Source organism: Salvelinus namaycush, chromosome 20, assembly GCF_016432855.1.
Source record: "Salvelinus namaycush isolate Seneca chromosome 20, SaNama_1.0, whole genome shotgun sequence".
In the NCBI taxonomy this organism is placed as follows: Eukaryota; Metazoa; Chordata; class Actinopteri; order Salmoniformes; family Salmonidae; genus Salvelinus; species Salvelinus namaycush.
Window position 1 is genome coordinate 23439925 of NC_052326.1, and position 19585 is coordinate 23459509.

Consider the following 19585-nt stretch of genomic DNA (forward strand, 5'->3'; position numbering starts at 1 on the left):
CTAGGTTTTTTTTGTATGTTTATGTTGTCCTGATATGGTTCCCAATCAGAGACAGCTGTTTATCGTTGCCTCTGATTGGGGATCATATTTAGGTAGCCATTTTCCTCGTTTGTGTTGTGGAATCTTGTCTACATTGAGTTGCCTGAGTGCACACATGTAGTTTCACGTTTCGTTTGGATGTTTTGTTAGGTGAGTTTCAGTTGACTAAAATTATGTGGAACTCTCATCTTTACGACGAACGTGACAGGAACTTTTATAAGTGTAATGTTTACTGGTCAATTTTTACTGTTTTTCACTTTTGTTTATTATCGATTTCACTTGCTTTGGCAATGTAAACACATGTTTCCCATGCCAATAAAGACTTAAATTGAAATTGAATTGTAGACTGCAGAGTTCAGTTGCTTCTGTCCGACAATGATTTACAGGTTAGGAGTCCTGTCAACAATTTGAATGCCTTCTCTTGTGTAGTTCTCATTTCAACCAGATGATGTCAGCAAACTACAACAGATTCCACTCTTCATTCAGAAACTTCATCAATGCCTTGCATTGATCTTAATACCAATAGCCTAAATAACAGTAACACAGGCTACATGCTATGTGTATTCTGTGCAGCTTAAAGACAAGCACCAATTTCAACCAATATGTTACTGTTTAACATGTGGTCCTGTGTAGCTCAGTTGGTAGAGCATGGCGCTTGCAATGCTAGGGTAGGGTTGTGGGTTCCATTTCCACGGGGGACCAGTATGATAATGTATGCATTCTCTACTGTAAATCGCTCTGGATAAGAGTGTCTGCTAAATGACTCAAATGTAAGTGTAGCATTTATAAACTAATAATGAATGTATGAACTGTTCATAAATCATGTATTAAGGAGGTCTATAACTATAAGTGTTACAGCTTCCCCTTTATTAGGAAAACACCTCTGGCTCATCAACCTGTCATCTGAATGGACTACACAGTTTAATAAATAAATCAGTCTTCTAATATTTATGTCAATGTGGGGACTTCAGCATGCTGGCGGAGTCAAAGCCTATGTGGAATACTCTGTTCCCTTGGGTCACTTTCTTGTTAACAGAAGCCGGGTACTAACAAGACAGTAACTATTATTAAGAGAGCATTGTCACAGCCAGTTCAAGTTAGACATGGACACATTGAAGATAGTCAGCTGTACCTCCAGTCATGGTAAAATGAATCAGATTAATGGCAAATGTAACTGTATCAAGACGAGGTATAATCCCACACATTTCTGCTATCCCATGTTGTCATTTAAAAATTAAACCATGTTCCTAATTACCACTAATATTTTGGTGTGCAGACTTTATTTAACCATGTATGTAGGAAATTGCATGATTTATTCCATTACAGAGTATGATGCCAAGTGTCAAATAACACTTTTCGGTCAATCATATATCTTTTTTTTTTTTTTAAAGGGCTCACAGAGCTTGTTTTGCCATTTGTTTTTTATGAAGTTGACATGGTAGAAAAGAAACGTGCAGAACAGTGGGTTGGCGGTATAGGCACATGTACATTGCTTCATTTGCATATTTTTTTTAACAATATTTCATAAAATGTGTAATACACATATTGTCATTTGTGTCTACATTCAACTAGTAATGGTCATTTTGGTATATATGAAGAGAGAAAAAAATACTCTCTCCGGTGCGGTGCCTGGACTTAGCCTATGCAGTACACTATTCAGGCTAACCCTTTCTTTCCCAGGGACCCCCTCCCAGGTAAACCAGCGACCCAGGGACCCCCATCATATATTAGCAAAAAATAATAATTTCACTTGTTTTATCAGGTGAATGATATTGGTAAGGAGAAGTAATCAACATTTTTTAATGGGATTTGGTAGGTATAGTTTTTCATTATTTTGACGTCCCCCACATTATAATTGGAAGAGGAAGTGTAAACTCAAACGTAGCTTTTTAGCTAAAAAGGTAACTCGAAACACATTTTTGCTAAGAGCAGCTGTTTAGCTGGTTAAACAAAGGTTAGCCATGTGTTGGCAAAAATGTATGTCCAAGTCAAGAAAGCTTACCATCAGCCAGCAACAGTTGCCACACTGGCACCCTATTCCCAGGTGTTTTTCCAAAGCATATGCCAGGTACTTCAGTGAGTGTAATTGGTTCCAATGAGTGCAATTTGCTCAATATTAGGAGTTGGCAAATAAAGTTGCCATCATTAGTAAGAAGATGTTTTCCTTTTTTCTACTGTAGGTATGTAATCGACTTTTAATTTTTATATTTCTGCGGACCCCCTGCAGTACCTCAGTGGACCCCTTGGGAACCACGGATCCCCGGTTGAATACCCCTGATGTAGTTATATATGGTTCTGTTGACATTTTTAAAATGTTTCAAATCATAAAGCGTCATTATACAATTTTATCAATAAATGATTCTGTTTCAGAATCTGTAACATGATGGCAACCCCTGATATTGATCAAATTCCATAATGACACTTTTTTTATGATTTTGATTTTTTTTTAAATGTCAACTGAAGCCAACAATACCCTTGATGTAGTTATGGCTTCTGTTGACATTTTAAAAACGTTCCAAATGATAAAAAGTGTCATTATAGAATTTGATGTCACCTGTTAAATGAACTTCAATCAGTATAGAATGGCTGAAAGGGAGAAGACAGGTTTAAAGATGGATTTTTAAGCGTTAAGACAATTTAGACATTGATTGTGTGTGTGTGCCATTTAGAGGGTGAATGGGCAAGACAAAGGATTGAAGTGTCTTTGAACGGGGTATGGTAGTAGGTGCCAGGCGCACCAGTTTGAGTGTGTCAAGAACTGCAGGACTGCTGGGTTTTTAATGCTCAAAAGTTTCCTGTGTTTATCAAGAATGGTCCACCACCCAAAGGACATCCAGCCAATTTGACACAACTGTGGGAAGCATTGGAGTCAATATGCTTTCGACACCTTGTAGAGTCCATTCCACAACAAATCGAGGTTGTTCTGGGTGCAAAAGGGGGTGCAACTCAATAGGAAGGTGTTCCTAATGTAACTTGGTAGGCTATTTAAAAAATGCTAATTATATCAGGACAATATCTTCAAATGATATATAACTATTGCTGCTATTGTAGGCTATGCTACCCATTCTATCCATTGCAGTGGTAATTAGTCACCTCCAAAATGATTGGCACCCTTGATAAATATTTGCTAAAAAAACAGTATAAAATAGATTATATACAAATTCCGACCTATATTGTATACAAAAAAAATACAATTATAAGATTTTATACTAATACAATTGTTCAGGTAAAGAATGTTTGACAAGTAAATACAAAATCTCAACAAGATTGGTGTCAAAATGATTGGCACCCCTAAAGATTCTTATAAATAATATCAAACAAAATAACATATGCATTAACATTATACTTGTTTAAGTTAAAGGAACTGTATTGTGGTCTTCTATGGCTTTCTGTTTTACTGATATATTAAAATGTACAAATGTAAAATACATTTTTCATCCATCACCATTGGGAAAGGCAAATAACTCACAAATGAAAAGAGCTAAATGGTGGTTGACTTTCATAAATCAGGCAATGGGTAAAAACGGTCAGATTAGACGAAAATAGACTCTTTGGCCACCAGTTGTGGGTTTGGCCTTGAAAGAAGGATGCATATGCAGAAAATAACCTCTCAATACTGTAAAATGTCGGTGGTGTATCATTGATGTTATGGGGTGTTTTCCTTCCACTGGTCCTGGGGACCTTAAGGTCAATGACATCATTAACTCTACCAAGAACAGGGGCCTCATTTATAACGTTTACGTTAATTGTACACGCAATATCTGCATGCTCCATTTCTGAAAAGACTTCACACTCACAAAAACATAGAGTTTTATTAACTTGGCGCATGCCATACATACGCATGTTTCCCGTTATAAATCAGACCTGTTGTAAAATTGTGCGCGGTTGAACGAGCATTATAGCTCCTCCTGAAAAATGCCCATCATTCACCTGCTATGGTGACAATGAACCAGAAAGGATGCTATATAGTTTGGAAGTATTGGAATTATGCCAAGACAGCATCTAAATATAATGGGAAACTTGATTAGCTTCTTTGGAGGTGTTTGCAGAAAGTTTGATTTTGCAGTGACATTTGCTGTATCTGACCGTTTCTGAAAGACAAACACAATGTAAAGGTTTTCTTCCAGGGGTGAAGGAGAGGACCAAAATGCAGCGTAGCCAGTGCTCAACATGTTTAATATAATAACAAGTGAACACTACAAACAACAAACAAAATAACAAACCGTGAAAACCGAGACAGTCCTATCTGGTGCAGAACAAACACAGAGACAGGAAACAAACACCCACAAAATCCCAACACAAAACAAGCCTCCTATATATGAGTCTCAATCAGAGACAACGACTACCATCTGTCTCTGATTGAGAACCCACACTAGGCTGACATAGAAACAGACAAACTAGACACACAACATAGAATTCCCACCCAGCTCACGTCCTGACCAACTAAACACATACAAAACAACAGAAAACAGGTCAGGAATGTGACAGGACCCCCCCCTCAAGGTGCGAACTCCGGGCGCACCCCTAAAACTCAAGGGGAGGGTCTGGGTGGGCATCTGTCCGCGGTGGCGGCTCCGGCGGTGGACGAGGGCACCACTCCACCATTGTCTTTGTCCACCTCCTTAGCGTCCCTTGAGTGGCGACCCTCGCCCCCGACCATGGTCCAGGAACCTTCACCAACTCCCCTCTACAATAGAGGAGACAACTCAGGACAGAGAGGTAGTTCAGGACAAAGAGGTAGCTCAGGACAGAGAGGTAGCCCAGGACAGAGAGGTAGCCCAGGACAGAGAGGTAGCTCAGGACAGAGGGACAACTCCGGACTAGTGGCAGCTCCGGACTGAGTGGCAGCTCATGACTGGAGGGCAGCTCATGACTGGAGGGCAGCTCATGACTGGAGGGCAGCTCATGACTGGAGGGCAGCTCATGACTGGAGGGCAGCTCATGACTGAAGGGCAGCTCATGACTGGAGGGCAGCTCATGACTGGAGGGCAGCTCATGACTGGAGGGCAGCTCATGACTGGAGGGCAGCTCATGACTGGAGGGCAGCTCATGACTGGAGGGCAGCTCATGACTGGAGGGCAGCTCATGACTGAAGGGCAGCTCATGACTGAAGGGCAGCTCATGACTGAAGGGCAGCTCATGACTGGAGGGCAGCTCATGACTGGAGGGCAGCTCATGACTGTAGGGCAGCTCCTGACTGGCTGGCGTCTCTGGCAGCTCCTGACTGGCTGGCGTCTCTGGCAGCTCCTGACTGGCTGGCGTCTCTGGCGGCTCCTGACTGGCTGGCGTCTCTGGCGGCTCCTGACTGGCTGGCGTCTCTGGCGGCTCCTGACTGGCTGGCGTCTCTGGCGGCTCCTGACTGGCTGGCGTCTCTGGCGGCTCCTGACTGGCTGGCGTCTCTGGCGGCTCCTGACTGGCTGGCGTCTCTGGCGGCTCCTGACTGGCTGGCGTCTCTGGCGGCTCCTGACTGGCTGGCGTCTCTGGCGGCTCCTGACTGGCTGGCGTCTCTGGCGGCTCCTGACTGGCTGGCGTCTCTGGCGGCTCCTGACTGGCTGGCGTCTCTGGCGGCTCCTGACTGGCTGGCGTCTCTGGCGGCTCCTGACTGGCTGGCGTCTCTGGCGGCTCCTGACTGGCTGGCGTCTCTGGCGGCTCCTGACTGGCTGGCGTCTCTGGCGGCTCCTGACTGACGGACGGCTCTAATGGCTCGGGACAGACGGGCGGCTCTAATGGCTCGTGGAAGACGGATGGCTCAGACGGCGCTGGGCAGACGGATGGCTCAGACGGCGCTGGGCAGACGGATGGCTCAGACGGCGCTGGGCAGACGGATGGCTCAGACGGCGCTGGGCAGACGGATGGCTCAGACGGCGCTGGGCAGACGGATGGCTCAGACGGCGCTGGGCAGACGGATGGCTCAGACGGCGCTGGGCAGACGGATGGCTCAGACGGCGCTGGGCAGACGGATGGCTCAGACGGCGCTGGGCAGACGGATGGCTCAGACGGCGCTGGGCAGACGGATGGCTCAGACGGCGCTGGGCAGACGGACGGTTCAGACGGCGTTGGGCAGACGGGCGGTTCAGGCGCCGCTGGGCAGACGGGCGGTTCAGGCGCCGCTGGGCAGACGGGCAGTTCAGGCACCGCTGGGCAGACGGCAGACTCTGGCCGGCTGAGACGCACTATAGGCCTGATGCGTGGCGCCGGATCTACCGGACCGTGAAGGAGGACACGCGCTCTTGAGCACCGAGCCTCTCCAACCTTACCAGGTTGAATGGTCCCCGTAGCCCTGCCAGTGCGGCGAGGTGGAACAACCCGCACTGGGCTATGCAGGCGAACCGGGGACACCACCTGTAAGGCTGGTGCCATGTACGCCGGCCCGAGGAGACGTACTGGAGGCCAGATACGTTGGGCCGGCTTCATGACATCCGGCTCGATGCCCAACCTAGCCCTCCCAGTGCGGCAAGGTGGAATAGCCCGCACTGGGCTAAGCACGCGTACTGGGGACACCGTGCGCTTTATCGCATAACACGGTGTCTGACCAGTACGACGCCCTCTCACTCCACGGTAAGCCCGGGGAGTTGGCTCAGGTAACCAACCCGGCTTCGCCACACTCCCCTTTAGCCCCCCCCCCCCAAGAAATTTTTGGGTGAGCCTCTCGGGCTTCCAGCCTCTCTTACGTGCTGCCTCCTCAATCCACCGCTCCTGGGCTGTGGCTGCCTCCTTCTCCCGAGAGCGGCGATTCTCTCCAACCCTTCCCCAGGGTCCTTTTCCGTCCATGATCTCCTAAGACCATTCCTCCTGTGTCCAGTAGTCCTGTGTACTGGGCCGCTGCTGCTCCCCGTTGCTACGCTGCTTGGTCCGGGTTTGGTGGGTGTTTCTGTAAAGGTTTTCTTCCAGGGGTGAAGGAGAGGACCAAAATGCAGCGTAGCCAGTGCTCAACATGTTTAATATAATAACAAGTGAACACTACAAACAACAAACAAAATAACAAACCGTGAAAACCGAGACAGTCCTATCTGGTGCAGAACAAACACAGAGACAGGAAACAAACACCCACAAAATCCCAACACAAAACAAGCCTCCTATATATGAGTCTCAATCAGAGACAACGACTACCATCTGTCTCTGATTGAGAACCCACACTAGGCTGACATAGAAACAGACAAACTAGACACACAACATAGAATTCCCACCCAGCTCACGTCCTGACCAACTAAACACATACAAAACAACAGAAAACAGGTCAGGAACGTGACACACAATTGCAAAACTTTTCCCCAAACCTAAATATGCTGCATTCTGAAACATTGTATACTCAGATTATTTTTTTTACTTCATTAGGCCTACTTACAGTTGTAGCCTACACTCTTCAATGCAAAATATCAACTGACTGTTCCTGTTAAATTCGACTGTATGCTATAAACCGCGCTCCGTTTCGGATGCATAGACCAAAAACGTGAAATTTGCCTTTCTAATAGTCCCAAGGAAATTAGAGATCTACATGGTAATTTGTTTTATGGCTACTTCGGGAATACGAACTCATCATGGCCAGAAAATGTGAGCAATTTATTCTGCAATGGACATGATAGGTAGGCTGTATGTATTATGTTTATTAATTAAATATTGTCTACGAGAATTTGACATCAGATGTAGGCTAACAAACGGCAATGGAAAAGGTGAACCAACTGTTTACCTTTAAAATGTGGATGGATCGCATAGAGCAAAATACTTGAAATAGCTTATCTATTTACTACTATGAAATGGGTCAAATTAAATGAGCGATGGGACGAATGGTAGCCTATCCTAATTTGTTGTAGGCCTATAGGCTTTTTCGAGTATGAAACCATCACAGTCAGAAAAGGTAAGGAATTTATTATGCAATGATCATGTAAGTGAAATGAATAATAATAGAATAACTAGAAATATTTCTAGTTATTTTAGAATGCAAAGATAAAATACATCGATTTTCGCTCTTCTCACTAATAATAATTGCATCTTGTTATTATATTTAGCTTTCAGTTTTTTTATATTTATGAATAAGAAATTCATCATGTATTCCCCATTTGCACAAGGCTATCAGGCTACTTTTGCCTTCTTGCAATGCAATATTTCAACCACTAGAAACTGTGCGTAGGCATGGTCTAAAGTTTGCGGGAGGATAATAAGATTTTATAAATGCCAACATTTGCGTGAAAACTGGCGCAGGCATGTTTTAGGGCTTATTTTGTGCGTAGGCTACACAACGTTTATAAATGAGGCACCTGGACATTTTAGTCAAAAACCAGGTTGCCTCTCCCAGGAGGCTGAAACTTGGCCACAAGTGGATCTTCCATCAATACAATGACGCCAAGCACACAAACAAATCCACCTAAATATGGTTAATTGACCATAAAATCAACATTTTGCAATGGCCATCTGTCTGCTAACATGAACCCCATTGAAAATCTGTGGCTTGAATTGAAGAGGGCAGTCTATAATCGCAGACTGAAGGATATCAAGGATCTGATCAGATTCTGTATGGAGGAATGGTCTAAGATTCCTCCCAATGTGTTCTCCAATCGCACGGAACAATCATAGAAAGTGCCCTTATCCTCGAAAGGGGAGGGTGCTCAAAGTAGAGCTGGGTGATATGGACAAAAATCCATGTTGCGATAAATTGCCTGAATTGATGCGATAACGAATAGAACGATAGAACATCAATGTGCACTATTTTTTTATTACCCTTTAAACTATGACTACTAGCTTGATTGTTGTAGATATAAATTGTCTTAACAATCATCCATATTAGCAAACTTATTTAATTTAAAACTTAAAATGTAAAATATTTCTCTAGTATAGGCTACTTATCGTAATTAACACCTCTACTTAATCACCCTCCCGGATCCGGGATCCTCCTCAACAGAAACGCTGACTAGCATAGCCTAGCCTAGCGCCACAGGGATATCATATAATATAATTTCATGAAATCACAAGTCCAATACAGCAAATGAAAGATAAACATCTTGTGAATCCAGCCAACATTTCCGATTTTTAAAATGTTTTACAGCGAAAACACAATATATATTTATGTTAGCTCACCACAATAGCCAAACACACAACGCCATTTTTTCACCGCAAACATAGCTTTCACAAAACCCACAAATAGAGATAAAATTAATCACTAACCTTTGAACAACTTCATCAGATGACAGTCTTATGACATCATGTTATACAATACATTTATGTTTTGTTCGAAAATGTGCATATTTATAGGTATAAATCGTAGTTTTACATTGCAGCCATCGTCACAAATAGCACCAAAACAGCCAGAATAATTACAGAGAGCAACGTGAAATAAATAAATACTCATTATAAAACTTTTATGAAAAATACATGTTGTACAGCAAATGAAAGATAAACATCTTGTGAATCCAGCCAATATTTCCGATTTTTAAAATGTTTTACAGCAAAAACACAATATATATTTATGTTAGCTCACCACAATAGCCAAACACACAATGCCATTTTTTCACCGCAAACATAGCTTTCACAAAACCCACAAATAGAGATAAAATTAATCACTAACCTTTGAACAACTTCATCAGATGACAGTCTTATGACATCATGTTATACAATACATTTATGTTTTGTTCGAAAATGTGCATATTTATAGCTACAAATCTGGGTTTTACAACGCAGCCATCGTCACAAATAAAACCAAAATGTCCGGAGAAATTTTAGACAGCGACGTAATCTAACAGAAAAACTCATCATAAACTTTGCTGAAAAATACATGTTGTACAGCAAATGAAAGATACACTGGTTCTTAATGCAACCGCTGTGTTAGATTTAAAAAAAATAACTTTAGTACAAAGCACAGCATGCAATAATCTGAGACAGCGCTCAGCCATTCTCCGTCATGTTGGAGTCCAAAGAGTCCACAAAAATACGAAATAACATCATAAATATTCCCTTACCTTTGATGAACTTTCATCAGAATGCAGTGCCAGGAATCCTAGTTCGACAATAAATCGTTGTTTGGTTTTAGAATGTCCATTACGTCTGTCGAATTAGCAACTTTGGCTAGCATGGTGGAGCTCACGTTTCCACGAAGATTTTACGCATGAACGGAAAATTCAAAAAGTCAAAATAAAAGTAGAATAAACTGGTCAAACTCAGTTGAGAATCCATCTTTAGGAAGTTTTTAAGAAATACATCCAATAACGTCCCAGACAGAGCATTTCCTCGTGTCTACCAAACGAATTGCAACCAACCATATGACAAATCCTCGTGCGTCACCAAGTACTACCGATATGGCTGACCTCTCACTCCAACGAGTCCCATCCGGTCCCAGAAAAGGCTAGAGACTTCATTCAACGTTCTACTGCCTGTTGACATCTAGTGGAAGGCGTATGAAGTGCATACAGATCCATAAATACAAGGCAATTGAATAGGCAAGGCCTTACACAGAGACTAATTTTCAGAATTTTCACTTCCTGTTTGGAAGTTTGCTGCCAAATGAGTTCTGTTTTACTCACAGATATAATTCAAACAGTTTTAGAAACTTCAGAGTGTTTTCTATCCAATATTAATAATAATATGCATATCATATGATCTAGAACAGAGTAGAAGGCCGTTTAATTTGGGCACTATTTTTTCCCAAAGTGAAAACAGCGCCCCCTAATTAACTATCAGCAAAGTAGTTGGTATGGTTGGTGTCTATAAAGTATTAAACAGGGGGTGCCAATAATTTTGACATATCTTTCTGAGATTTTGTTTAAATTAATAGTTAAACAAAATATTTTTCTCTGAGCAAATTAGTATAAATGTAGATAGTTTAGACCATGTATGGCATTGACCTTCGGAACCTTGGGTCATTAAAATAGATACATGCATAGGAGGCTTTACTTGGAGAGCAGCAGTAGTGCTCTGCCTCTGATCCTATGACCACAGGCAGCATCAGCTGTGCCTGCACTGACCTGTGCAGCTTGACCAGGCTCAGTCCTCCTTCATAACGCACTGTGGCATATCTCCTCCTTTCTCTCTCTGTTCTATTACAACTATAGGTTCCTCTTTGGGTAGGATTAGGCATCAGTGGATACCACTGTTTCTAACACATTGCCCCTGAATTGAAACTGGTCTGCTGAATTGAAAACTGCTCTGTTCCCACATGTAATTAAGGAAACATGTAATTAAAAGAAACACTTGAGTGAGTGAGGGATACAAAGTATATTGAAAGCAGGTGCTTCCACACAGGTGTGGTTCCTGAGTTAATTAAGCAATTGAAACGTCCCATCATGCTTAGGGTCATGTATAAAAATGCCCAGTTGCCCATTATTTTGCCTACCATGTCAGACGAAGAGATCCCTGACTTTGAAAGAGGGGTCTCAAAGGAGCATAAGGGGTTTAAAGTGTGTGTGTGTGTGTGTGTGTGTGTGTCAGTCATCAGATCTCAACCCAATTGAACACTTATGGGAGATTCTGGAGCAGCGCCTGAGACAGTGTTTTCCACCACCATCAACAAAACACCAAATTATGGAATTTCTCGTGGAAGAACGTCACATCCCCCCAATAGAGTTCCAGGCACTTGTGGAATATATGCCAAGGCGCACAATGCCGTATTAAGACACTTTATGTTGGTGTTTCCTTTATTTCGTCAGTAACCTCTACCTGCTGCCATTGTCTAGAAAGTAATGGCCTGGAACTAATTGTTTTATTGTAGCCGAAGGGGCCCTCATATCCATTCACATGAGCAGGCTATATCTGAAGAAAAGAACACAGTTGTAACTTGCAACCTGTTACAAACCATTTGTGGAAAAAGCTACCATTTCAGACATCCATTTCATTGAAACGATCCATTGGCTCTTCAAATGAGCAAGACCCCCACTCACTCGATGGCGATAAGCCATTGCGCACGTAAGTGCGTTCAACATCTGCATGTGGTAGGCTAAACCAGTAAGGATCGACCTCCAAGCGCCACTTTCTACGGGATGTATGGCTGCATCTCTTTTGGAAGGTGTGGGACTGACTCTGCTCCTCACTCTGTTTGAAGTGTAACCGTGATGCGTGTGTTCATTTTTTCTCTCCAGTAAATTGGCTACTGGTTTTGCTTTCGCTAAAACATGTGTCAATGTCGCTACATTTCTACGGATTAATGCATACGCAAAATATTGATACGTTCAACACAACGTGAATATGGATTTTATCTTTGTTTCAATACTTTTTATATTTATCGACGCGATTTACGCAGTGTCCCGCTATGGAAATCTCCAACCATACATGTACGTTTTTTTTATAAGCTGTCGTTGTTTTGACTTACATTGTTTTTGCATGATAATACATTTTACAGTCACAGTAACCTAAATTATAAAACTTCTGGTAAAATTTGACTTGTTACTACTGCTGCTATTTATTTGAGCTTGACATATAACCAAAATCCAATATCTTTTGACATGTTAAACAATTTATGATTATTTTACAACTTTCATTAGTTGAAATTTGAGATTTGAATATTAATTTATCAATTCATATATATTTCAATATTTCATGTTTGCATTGAAAGGAGAAACATTGTGTCCATACCTGGGTGTGCATAGTTAAAATACACAGAGAACAACCAGTCAACTCTAAGGCTGTATTTTCTACATTTCTCAGAAAGGAATGCACCTTGAACTATGACAGTGTTGTCATAAGAATACTCTAGTGTCTCTCTCAACATGCACTGTAATGGTATACCTTTACATAATTACACATGATCTCAGGGCGGATTAATGATGCAGCATACGTGAGACGCCTCTACGTTTCCCTATAATGGAGAGCATGCCAGAGTAACAGGTGAAATAAGTCAGAGATGAGGGGATTATGATAAGTCTGACTTCATGAAAAGGATGATATAAATCTCAGAGATGTTCAATTGTTCAGCTGTAATGACCCTGTCATTGCCTTATAGTGAGGAATAATGAGTATTCTTAGAGGGCCTGTAAGACCATTACCGTGAGACCATTACCGTGAGACCATTACCGTAAGTCCATTGCCAGTCTCGGGCTAGTAGATCCAGTATTAGCAACACCAACTGAAGGTTTTTACAGACACATCAGGCATACACATTATTCCAGAGATGAGACACGTCTGGACATGGAATTACAGAGCTGCTCCTAAATTATTAGACATACTGCACTTTCTGCTGCTAGAGAGGTACTGAAACACTGCTTAATGTTAGAGGGATAGTATGGCACATTGAGACGGTTTTAGATACTTTACAATGCAGGGAATATGTTGCGATGGGATCTATGGCACTGATGGCACCTGGTTTATAAATATAAAAACATAGATGTATTCTGCTCTTCTTTGGTCAATATTTTGACATACTGTAGTATCAGGTACTGTCTTAGTGAATGTTGAATGATTGAATTCTTGCTGCAGGCAGTGTCTTGTGCTGCCATGCTTAGCGATATAAACAGTAATGTGTGAGGAATTCCCCGTAAGTATTAGCAGACAGCGTGGGCACTCTGTCATTTTTTTACTTTAAGTAATCCCCACAAGGGTGTTGCACTACACGGTACAGTAGGGCCGGGACAATACCAATATTGCGATAGAGGTTAGTATCGTGGCAAGGAAACAAACATGAAGCGGGTGTAATTTCTTTAGGAGAACATGTTAAAAACAAACATCATTATTCTTTTCATCCAGAGTCACATTTGATTTATTTCCCCATGCTATAGGACACAATATTTTACATACAGCAGGTTTTTAAAGGACCAAAGAGATTGGTCTGCTTCATGTTTTCATTTTTGCCATGGAAAAAAATATTGCGATTCTGGTATCGTCCCGGCCCTACAGTACAGAATAAGCCCTTAGGAATCCTTGTCCATTTATCTTCAATGGTTCATGCTTCATAACAACCTCTTACATTTTTCCCCCTCACTTTAAAAATAGCTTGATTTGTTCCATATATTTTTGCCGCTACCCTCTTTCAGGCCCAATGTGTGTGCAGAGCGGGAAGTGATGCTGGTTGCCCAAAGGCAGCCCTGTGTGCAGGCCTTCACACGCATGGTCAAGATCTGGAAGCAAGGCTGCCTAGGACAGAACTGGTGCATGGGATACGAGAGAAGGTGAGTCCTGCTCTTAATTCAGGCATCCATCCATGCCTCTATCCATCCATTCCTCCATTAAATCAAATAGCACTTTATTCATCACATGCTTTGTAAACAACAGGTGAGGAGTAACAGTGAAATGTTACTTACGGCCATTCCCAACAATGCAGAAAGTAATAGAAAAGTAAAACACGTAATAATAACAGATACCCAATGAGTAACGATAACTTGGTTATATACAGGAGGTACCAGTACCGAGCTGATGTGCAGGGGTACGAGGTAATAGAGGTAGATACAGTATGTACGTGACAGATAGTAAACTATCAGCAGCATATGTGATGAGTCAAAAAAAGTTAGTGCAAAAAGTGTCAATGCAGGTAGTCCGGGTGGCTATTTGGTTAACTATTTAACTTGGTGCATTGGTACCGCTTGCCATGCGGTAGCAGAGAAAACAGTTTATGACTTGGGTGGCTGGAGTCTTTGAAAATGTTTAGGGCCTTCCTCTGACACTGCCTGGTATAGAGGTCCTGGTGTACTCGGCTGTCCACATTACCCTCTGTAGCGCCTTGTGGTCAGATGCCAAGCGGTGATGCAGCCAGTCAAGATGCTCTCAATGGTGCAGCTGTAGAATTCTTTTGAGGATCTTAGGACCCATGCAAAAACATGTCAGCCTCCTCAGGGGGATTAAGCCTTGTCGTGCACTCCTCATGACTGTGTTGGTTTGTTTTAATAAAAAATGACATCAAATAGCTTAACAATGAGAAAAATGTAGTCGGCTTGAGGATAAATTCAGCCACTATTTATTGTTGAACTCAGTGAGTTTTGTCTGGCTAATGGCTTACACAAATGGTCTGCAATATTCAAGGTAAATTAAATCCAGCTTGAGAGACTCCTCTGGTCTCCTGAAGAGCTCCTTGCTGCTTCTTTCTCTCTCTGTGTCTTTTTTGTCCCACACAATGAAATCGGGGAGGGGAGTCACACATGATATCTCAGACAGCACTGCCCCGATTTTGACAAAACTTGGGTGAATGATGCGTCTTGCCATGGAGATCCGGCATTTACAAAATTACGCTGATTGGCCCAAGGCGGAAGCTGTAGTAATTAACAGAAATGTGTTAGTCACACGCGATATCTCAATTGGCCCAAGAGTGGGCGCTGCATCATTCGTGGGGGACAACATGTTTACTGTTGCCTTGTTCCCTTTATTTATTTTGTATATATTTTATTTATATTTTAACATTTTTATTAGATTTTTTATATAAAAATAAAATAAATTATCCGCTTTTCGTGATATCCAATTGGTAGTTACAGTCTTGTCCCATCGCTGCAACTCCCCTATGGACTCGGGAGAGGCGAAGGTTGAGAGCCATCGAGAGCTTGCTTAACCCGAAAGCCAGCCGCACCAATGTGTTGGAGAAACACCGTCCAACTGGTAACTAAAGTCAACTTGCAGTCGCCCGGTCCGCCACAAGGAGTCACTAGCGCACGATGGGACAAGGAAATCCTGGCCGGCCAAACCCTCCCCTAACCCGGACAACGCTGGGCCAATTGTGCGCTGCCTCATGGGTCTCCCAGTCACGGCCGGCTGTGACACAGCCTGGAATCGAACCCAGGGCTGTAGTGACGCCTCAAGCACTGTGATGCAGTGCCTTAGAACGCTGTACCACTCGAGAGGCCCTCAGACAGTCTTTCTTGAGACATTGTGCATTATATGTCCATTGCGCTGCAAACAATTTAACCTTAGTCTTGAATGATGCATGCCAAGTTATACCAGAGATAAGAGACTGTTGATATTGCAACCACACAACACAAACGCTGTTTCACCAGTATGAACGAAATCACAAACTGCTTTTTTTGTTAAAGCACTCAAGAGCTGTTGTCAACTAAATATGATAATCTGTTTGCATCTGCCAATTTATTGGCTGTCCAGGATCCAGACAACTTATCGCTTCCTATACAGTTAATCTCTTTCTGTAACATGTTGAGCCGGCAATTAAGGAGGATGAGATGCTCAATTAAAGATGTTGCAGAACTGCTGTATTTGAAGCACCACTGCCTTCTGCCCAGTTTCCCTGATGTTGCCAAGGCAATCAAGCTGTTCTTACCATACTGTAACGGCTTTCCTCCTCCTCTTCATCCGAAGAGGAGGAGCAGGGATTGAACCAAAATGCAGCGTTGTGTGATGACATGATTTACAAGACGAAAAAACGAACTACACTTGAATAATTAACAAAACAAATAAACGATGTAGACAGACCTGGACGACGAACTTACATGAAACACGAAGAACGCAATAACAGGAAAACTGACTACATAAAACGAACGAACAAACAAAACCGAAAACAGTCCCGTGTGGCGTAACATACAGACACTGACACAGGAGACAACCACCCACAAACAAACAGTGTGAAAACACCTACCTTAATATGGCTCTCAATCAGAGGAAATGAAAACCACCTGCCTCTAATTGAGAGCCATATCAGGTCACCCTTAAACAAACATAGAAACACATAACATAGACTACCCACCCAAACTCACGCCCTGACCGTCAAACACATACAAAATAACAGAAAACCGGTCAGGAACGTGACATAACCCCCCCCCTTAAGGTGCGAACTCCGGGCGCACCAGCACAAAGTCTAGGGGAGGGTCTGGGTGGGCGTCTGACCACGGTGGTGGCTCAGGCTCTGGGCGAGGTCCCCACCCCACCATAGTCAATCCCAGCTTACGTCTCCCCCTTAGAATGACCAACCTCATTTTACACCCACTTACTTTTAATGGTAACCTTAATATAAGGGGCAGCACCGGGACAAGGGGCAGCACCGGGATAAGGTAGCTCAGGACAGAGATATAGCACAGGACAGAGAGGTAGGTCAGGATAGAGAGGTAGCTCAGGATAGAGGGGCAACTCCGGACTGAAGGGCAGCTCCGGACAGAGAGACAGCTCTGGACTGAGGGGCAGTTCTGGATAAATGGCCGCTCTGGGCTGAGGGGCAGCTCATGACTGGCTGACGGCTCTGGACGCTCATGGCTGGCTGACGGCTCTGGACGCTCATGGCTGGCTGACGGCTCTGGACGCTCATGGCTGGCTGACGGCTCTGGACGCTCATGGCTGGCTGACGGCTCTGGACCCTCATGGCTGGCTGACGGCTCTGGACGCTCATGGCTGGCTGACGGCTCTGGACGCTTATGGCTGGCTGACGGCTCTGGACGCTCATGGCTCGCTGACGGCTCTGGCAGATCCTGTCTGGTTGGCGGCTCTGGCAGATCCTGCCTGGTTGGCGGCTCTGGCAGATCCTGTCTGGTTGGCGGCTCTGGCAGATCCTGTCTGGTTGGCGGCTCTGGCAGATCCTGACTGACGAATGGCTCTAGCGGCTCCTGACTGACTAACGGCTCTGACGGCTCGGGACAGACGGGCGGCTCTAATGGCTCGGGACAGACGGATGGCTCAGACGGCACTGGGCAGACGGATGGCTCAGACGGCACTGGGCAGACGGATGGCTCAGATAGCGCTGGGGAGACGGATGGCTCAGATGGCGCTGGGGAGACGGATGGCTCAGATGACGCTAGGGAGACGGATGGCTCTGGCCGGATGAGGCGCACTGTAGGCCTGGTGCGTGGTGCCGGAACTGGAGGCACCGGGCTAAGGACACGCACCTTCAGGCTAGTGCGGGGAGCAGGGACAGGGCACACTGACCTCTCGAAGCGCACTATAGGCCTGGTGCGTGGTACCGGCACTGGTGGTACCGGGCTAAGGGCACGCACCTCAGGGCGAGTGCGGGGAGAAGGAACAGTGCGTACAGGGCTCTGGAGACGCACAGGTGGCTTAGTGCGTGGTGCCGGAACTGGAGGCACTGGGCTGGGGCGGGGAGGTGGCGCCGGAAATACCGGACCGTGCAGGCGTACTGGCTCCCTTGAGCATTGAGCCTGCCCAACCTTACCTGGTTGAATGCTCCCCGTTGCCCGACCAGTGCGGGGAGGTGGAATAACCCGCACCGGGCTATGTAGGCGAACCGGGGACACCATGCGTAAGGCTGGTGCCATGTAAGCCGGCCCGAGGAGACGTACTGGTGGCCAGATATGTAGGGCCGGCTTCATGACATCCGGCTCAACGCTCAATCTAGCCCTACCAGTGCGGGGAGGTGGAATAACCCGCACCGGGCTATGAACACGTACAGGAGACACCGTGCGCTCTACTGCGTAACACGGTGTCTGCCCGTACTCCCGCTCTCCACGGTTAGCCTGGGAAGTGGGCGCAGGTCTCCTACCTGCCCTTGGCCCACTACCTCTTAGCCCCCCCCCAAGAAATTTTTGGGGTTTCTTCTCGGGCTTCCTTGCTAGCCGCGTACCTTCATATCTCCGGTCTTGAGCTTGATTCTCCGGCTTCCAGCCACGTCTCCTTGCTGCCTCCTCATACCACCGCTCTTGGGCTCTCGCTGCCTCCATCTCCTCACGAGCGCGGCGATATTCCCCAATATGTGCCCAGTGTCCTTTTCCCTCCAAGACTTCTTCCCATGTCCAAGACTCCTGTTTAGTAGGCCACTGCTCGAACTTACGCTGCTTGGTTCTGGATTGGTGGGTGGTTCTGTAACGGCTTTCCTCCTCCTCTTCATCCGAAGAGGAGGAGCAGGGATTGAACCAAAATGCAGCGTTGTGTGATGACATGATTTATTTAAACAAGACGAAAAAACGAACTACACTTGAATAATTAACAAAACAAATAAACGATGTAGACAGACCTGGACGACGAACTTACATGAAACACGAAGAACTCAATAACAGGAAAACTGACTACATAAAACGAACGAACAAACAAAACCGAAAACAGTCCCGTGTGGCGTAACATACAGACACTGACACAGGAGACAACCACCCACAAACAAACAGTGTGAAAACACCTACCTTAATATGGCTCTCAATCAGAGGAAATGAAAACCACCTGCCTCTAATTGAGAGCCATATCAGGTCACCCTTAAACAAACATAGAAACACATAACATAGACTACCCACCCAAACTCACGCCCTGACCGTCAAACACATACAAAATAACAGAAAACCGGTCAGGAACGTGACATAACCCCCCCCCTTAAGGTGCGAACTCCGGGCGCACCAGCACAAAGTCTAGGGGAGGGTCTGGGTGGGCGTCTGACCACGGTGGTGGCTCAGGCTCTGGGCGAGGTCCCCACCCCACCATAGTCAATCCCAGCTTACGTCTCCCCCTTAGAATGACCAACCTCATTTTACACCCACTTACTTTTAATGGTAACCTTAATATAAGGGGCAGCACCGGGACAAGGGGCAGCACCGGGATAAGGTAGCTCAGGACAGAGATATAGCACAGGACAGAGAGGTAGGTCAGGATAGAGAGGTAGCTCAGGATAGAGGGGCAACTCCGGACTGAAGGGCAGCTCCGGACAGAGAGACAGCTCTGGACTGAGGGGCAGTTCTGGATAAATGGCCGCTCTGGGCTGAGGGGCAGC

The 19585-nt window shown here is 44.8% G+C and overlaps 1 protein-coding gene across 1 annotated transcript in view; it reads left to right on the forward strand.

Moving 5' to 3' along the window:
• The first annotated feature begins 12002 nt into the window (after positions 1-12002).
• LOC120064712 (multiple epidermal growth factor-like domains protein 6) overlaps positions 12003-19585 on the forward strand; it is an 82860-nt gene continuing 75277 nt past the window's right edge. Inside the window, exons 1-2 of the mRNA XM_039015331.1 lie at positions 12003-12028; positions 13989-14123. Of these exons, the coding sequence (XP_038871259.1) occupies positions 12003-12028; positions 13989-14123 (161 nt within the window). The remainder of the gene's footprint in view (positions 12029-13988; positions 14124-19585) is intronic.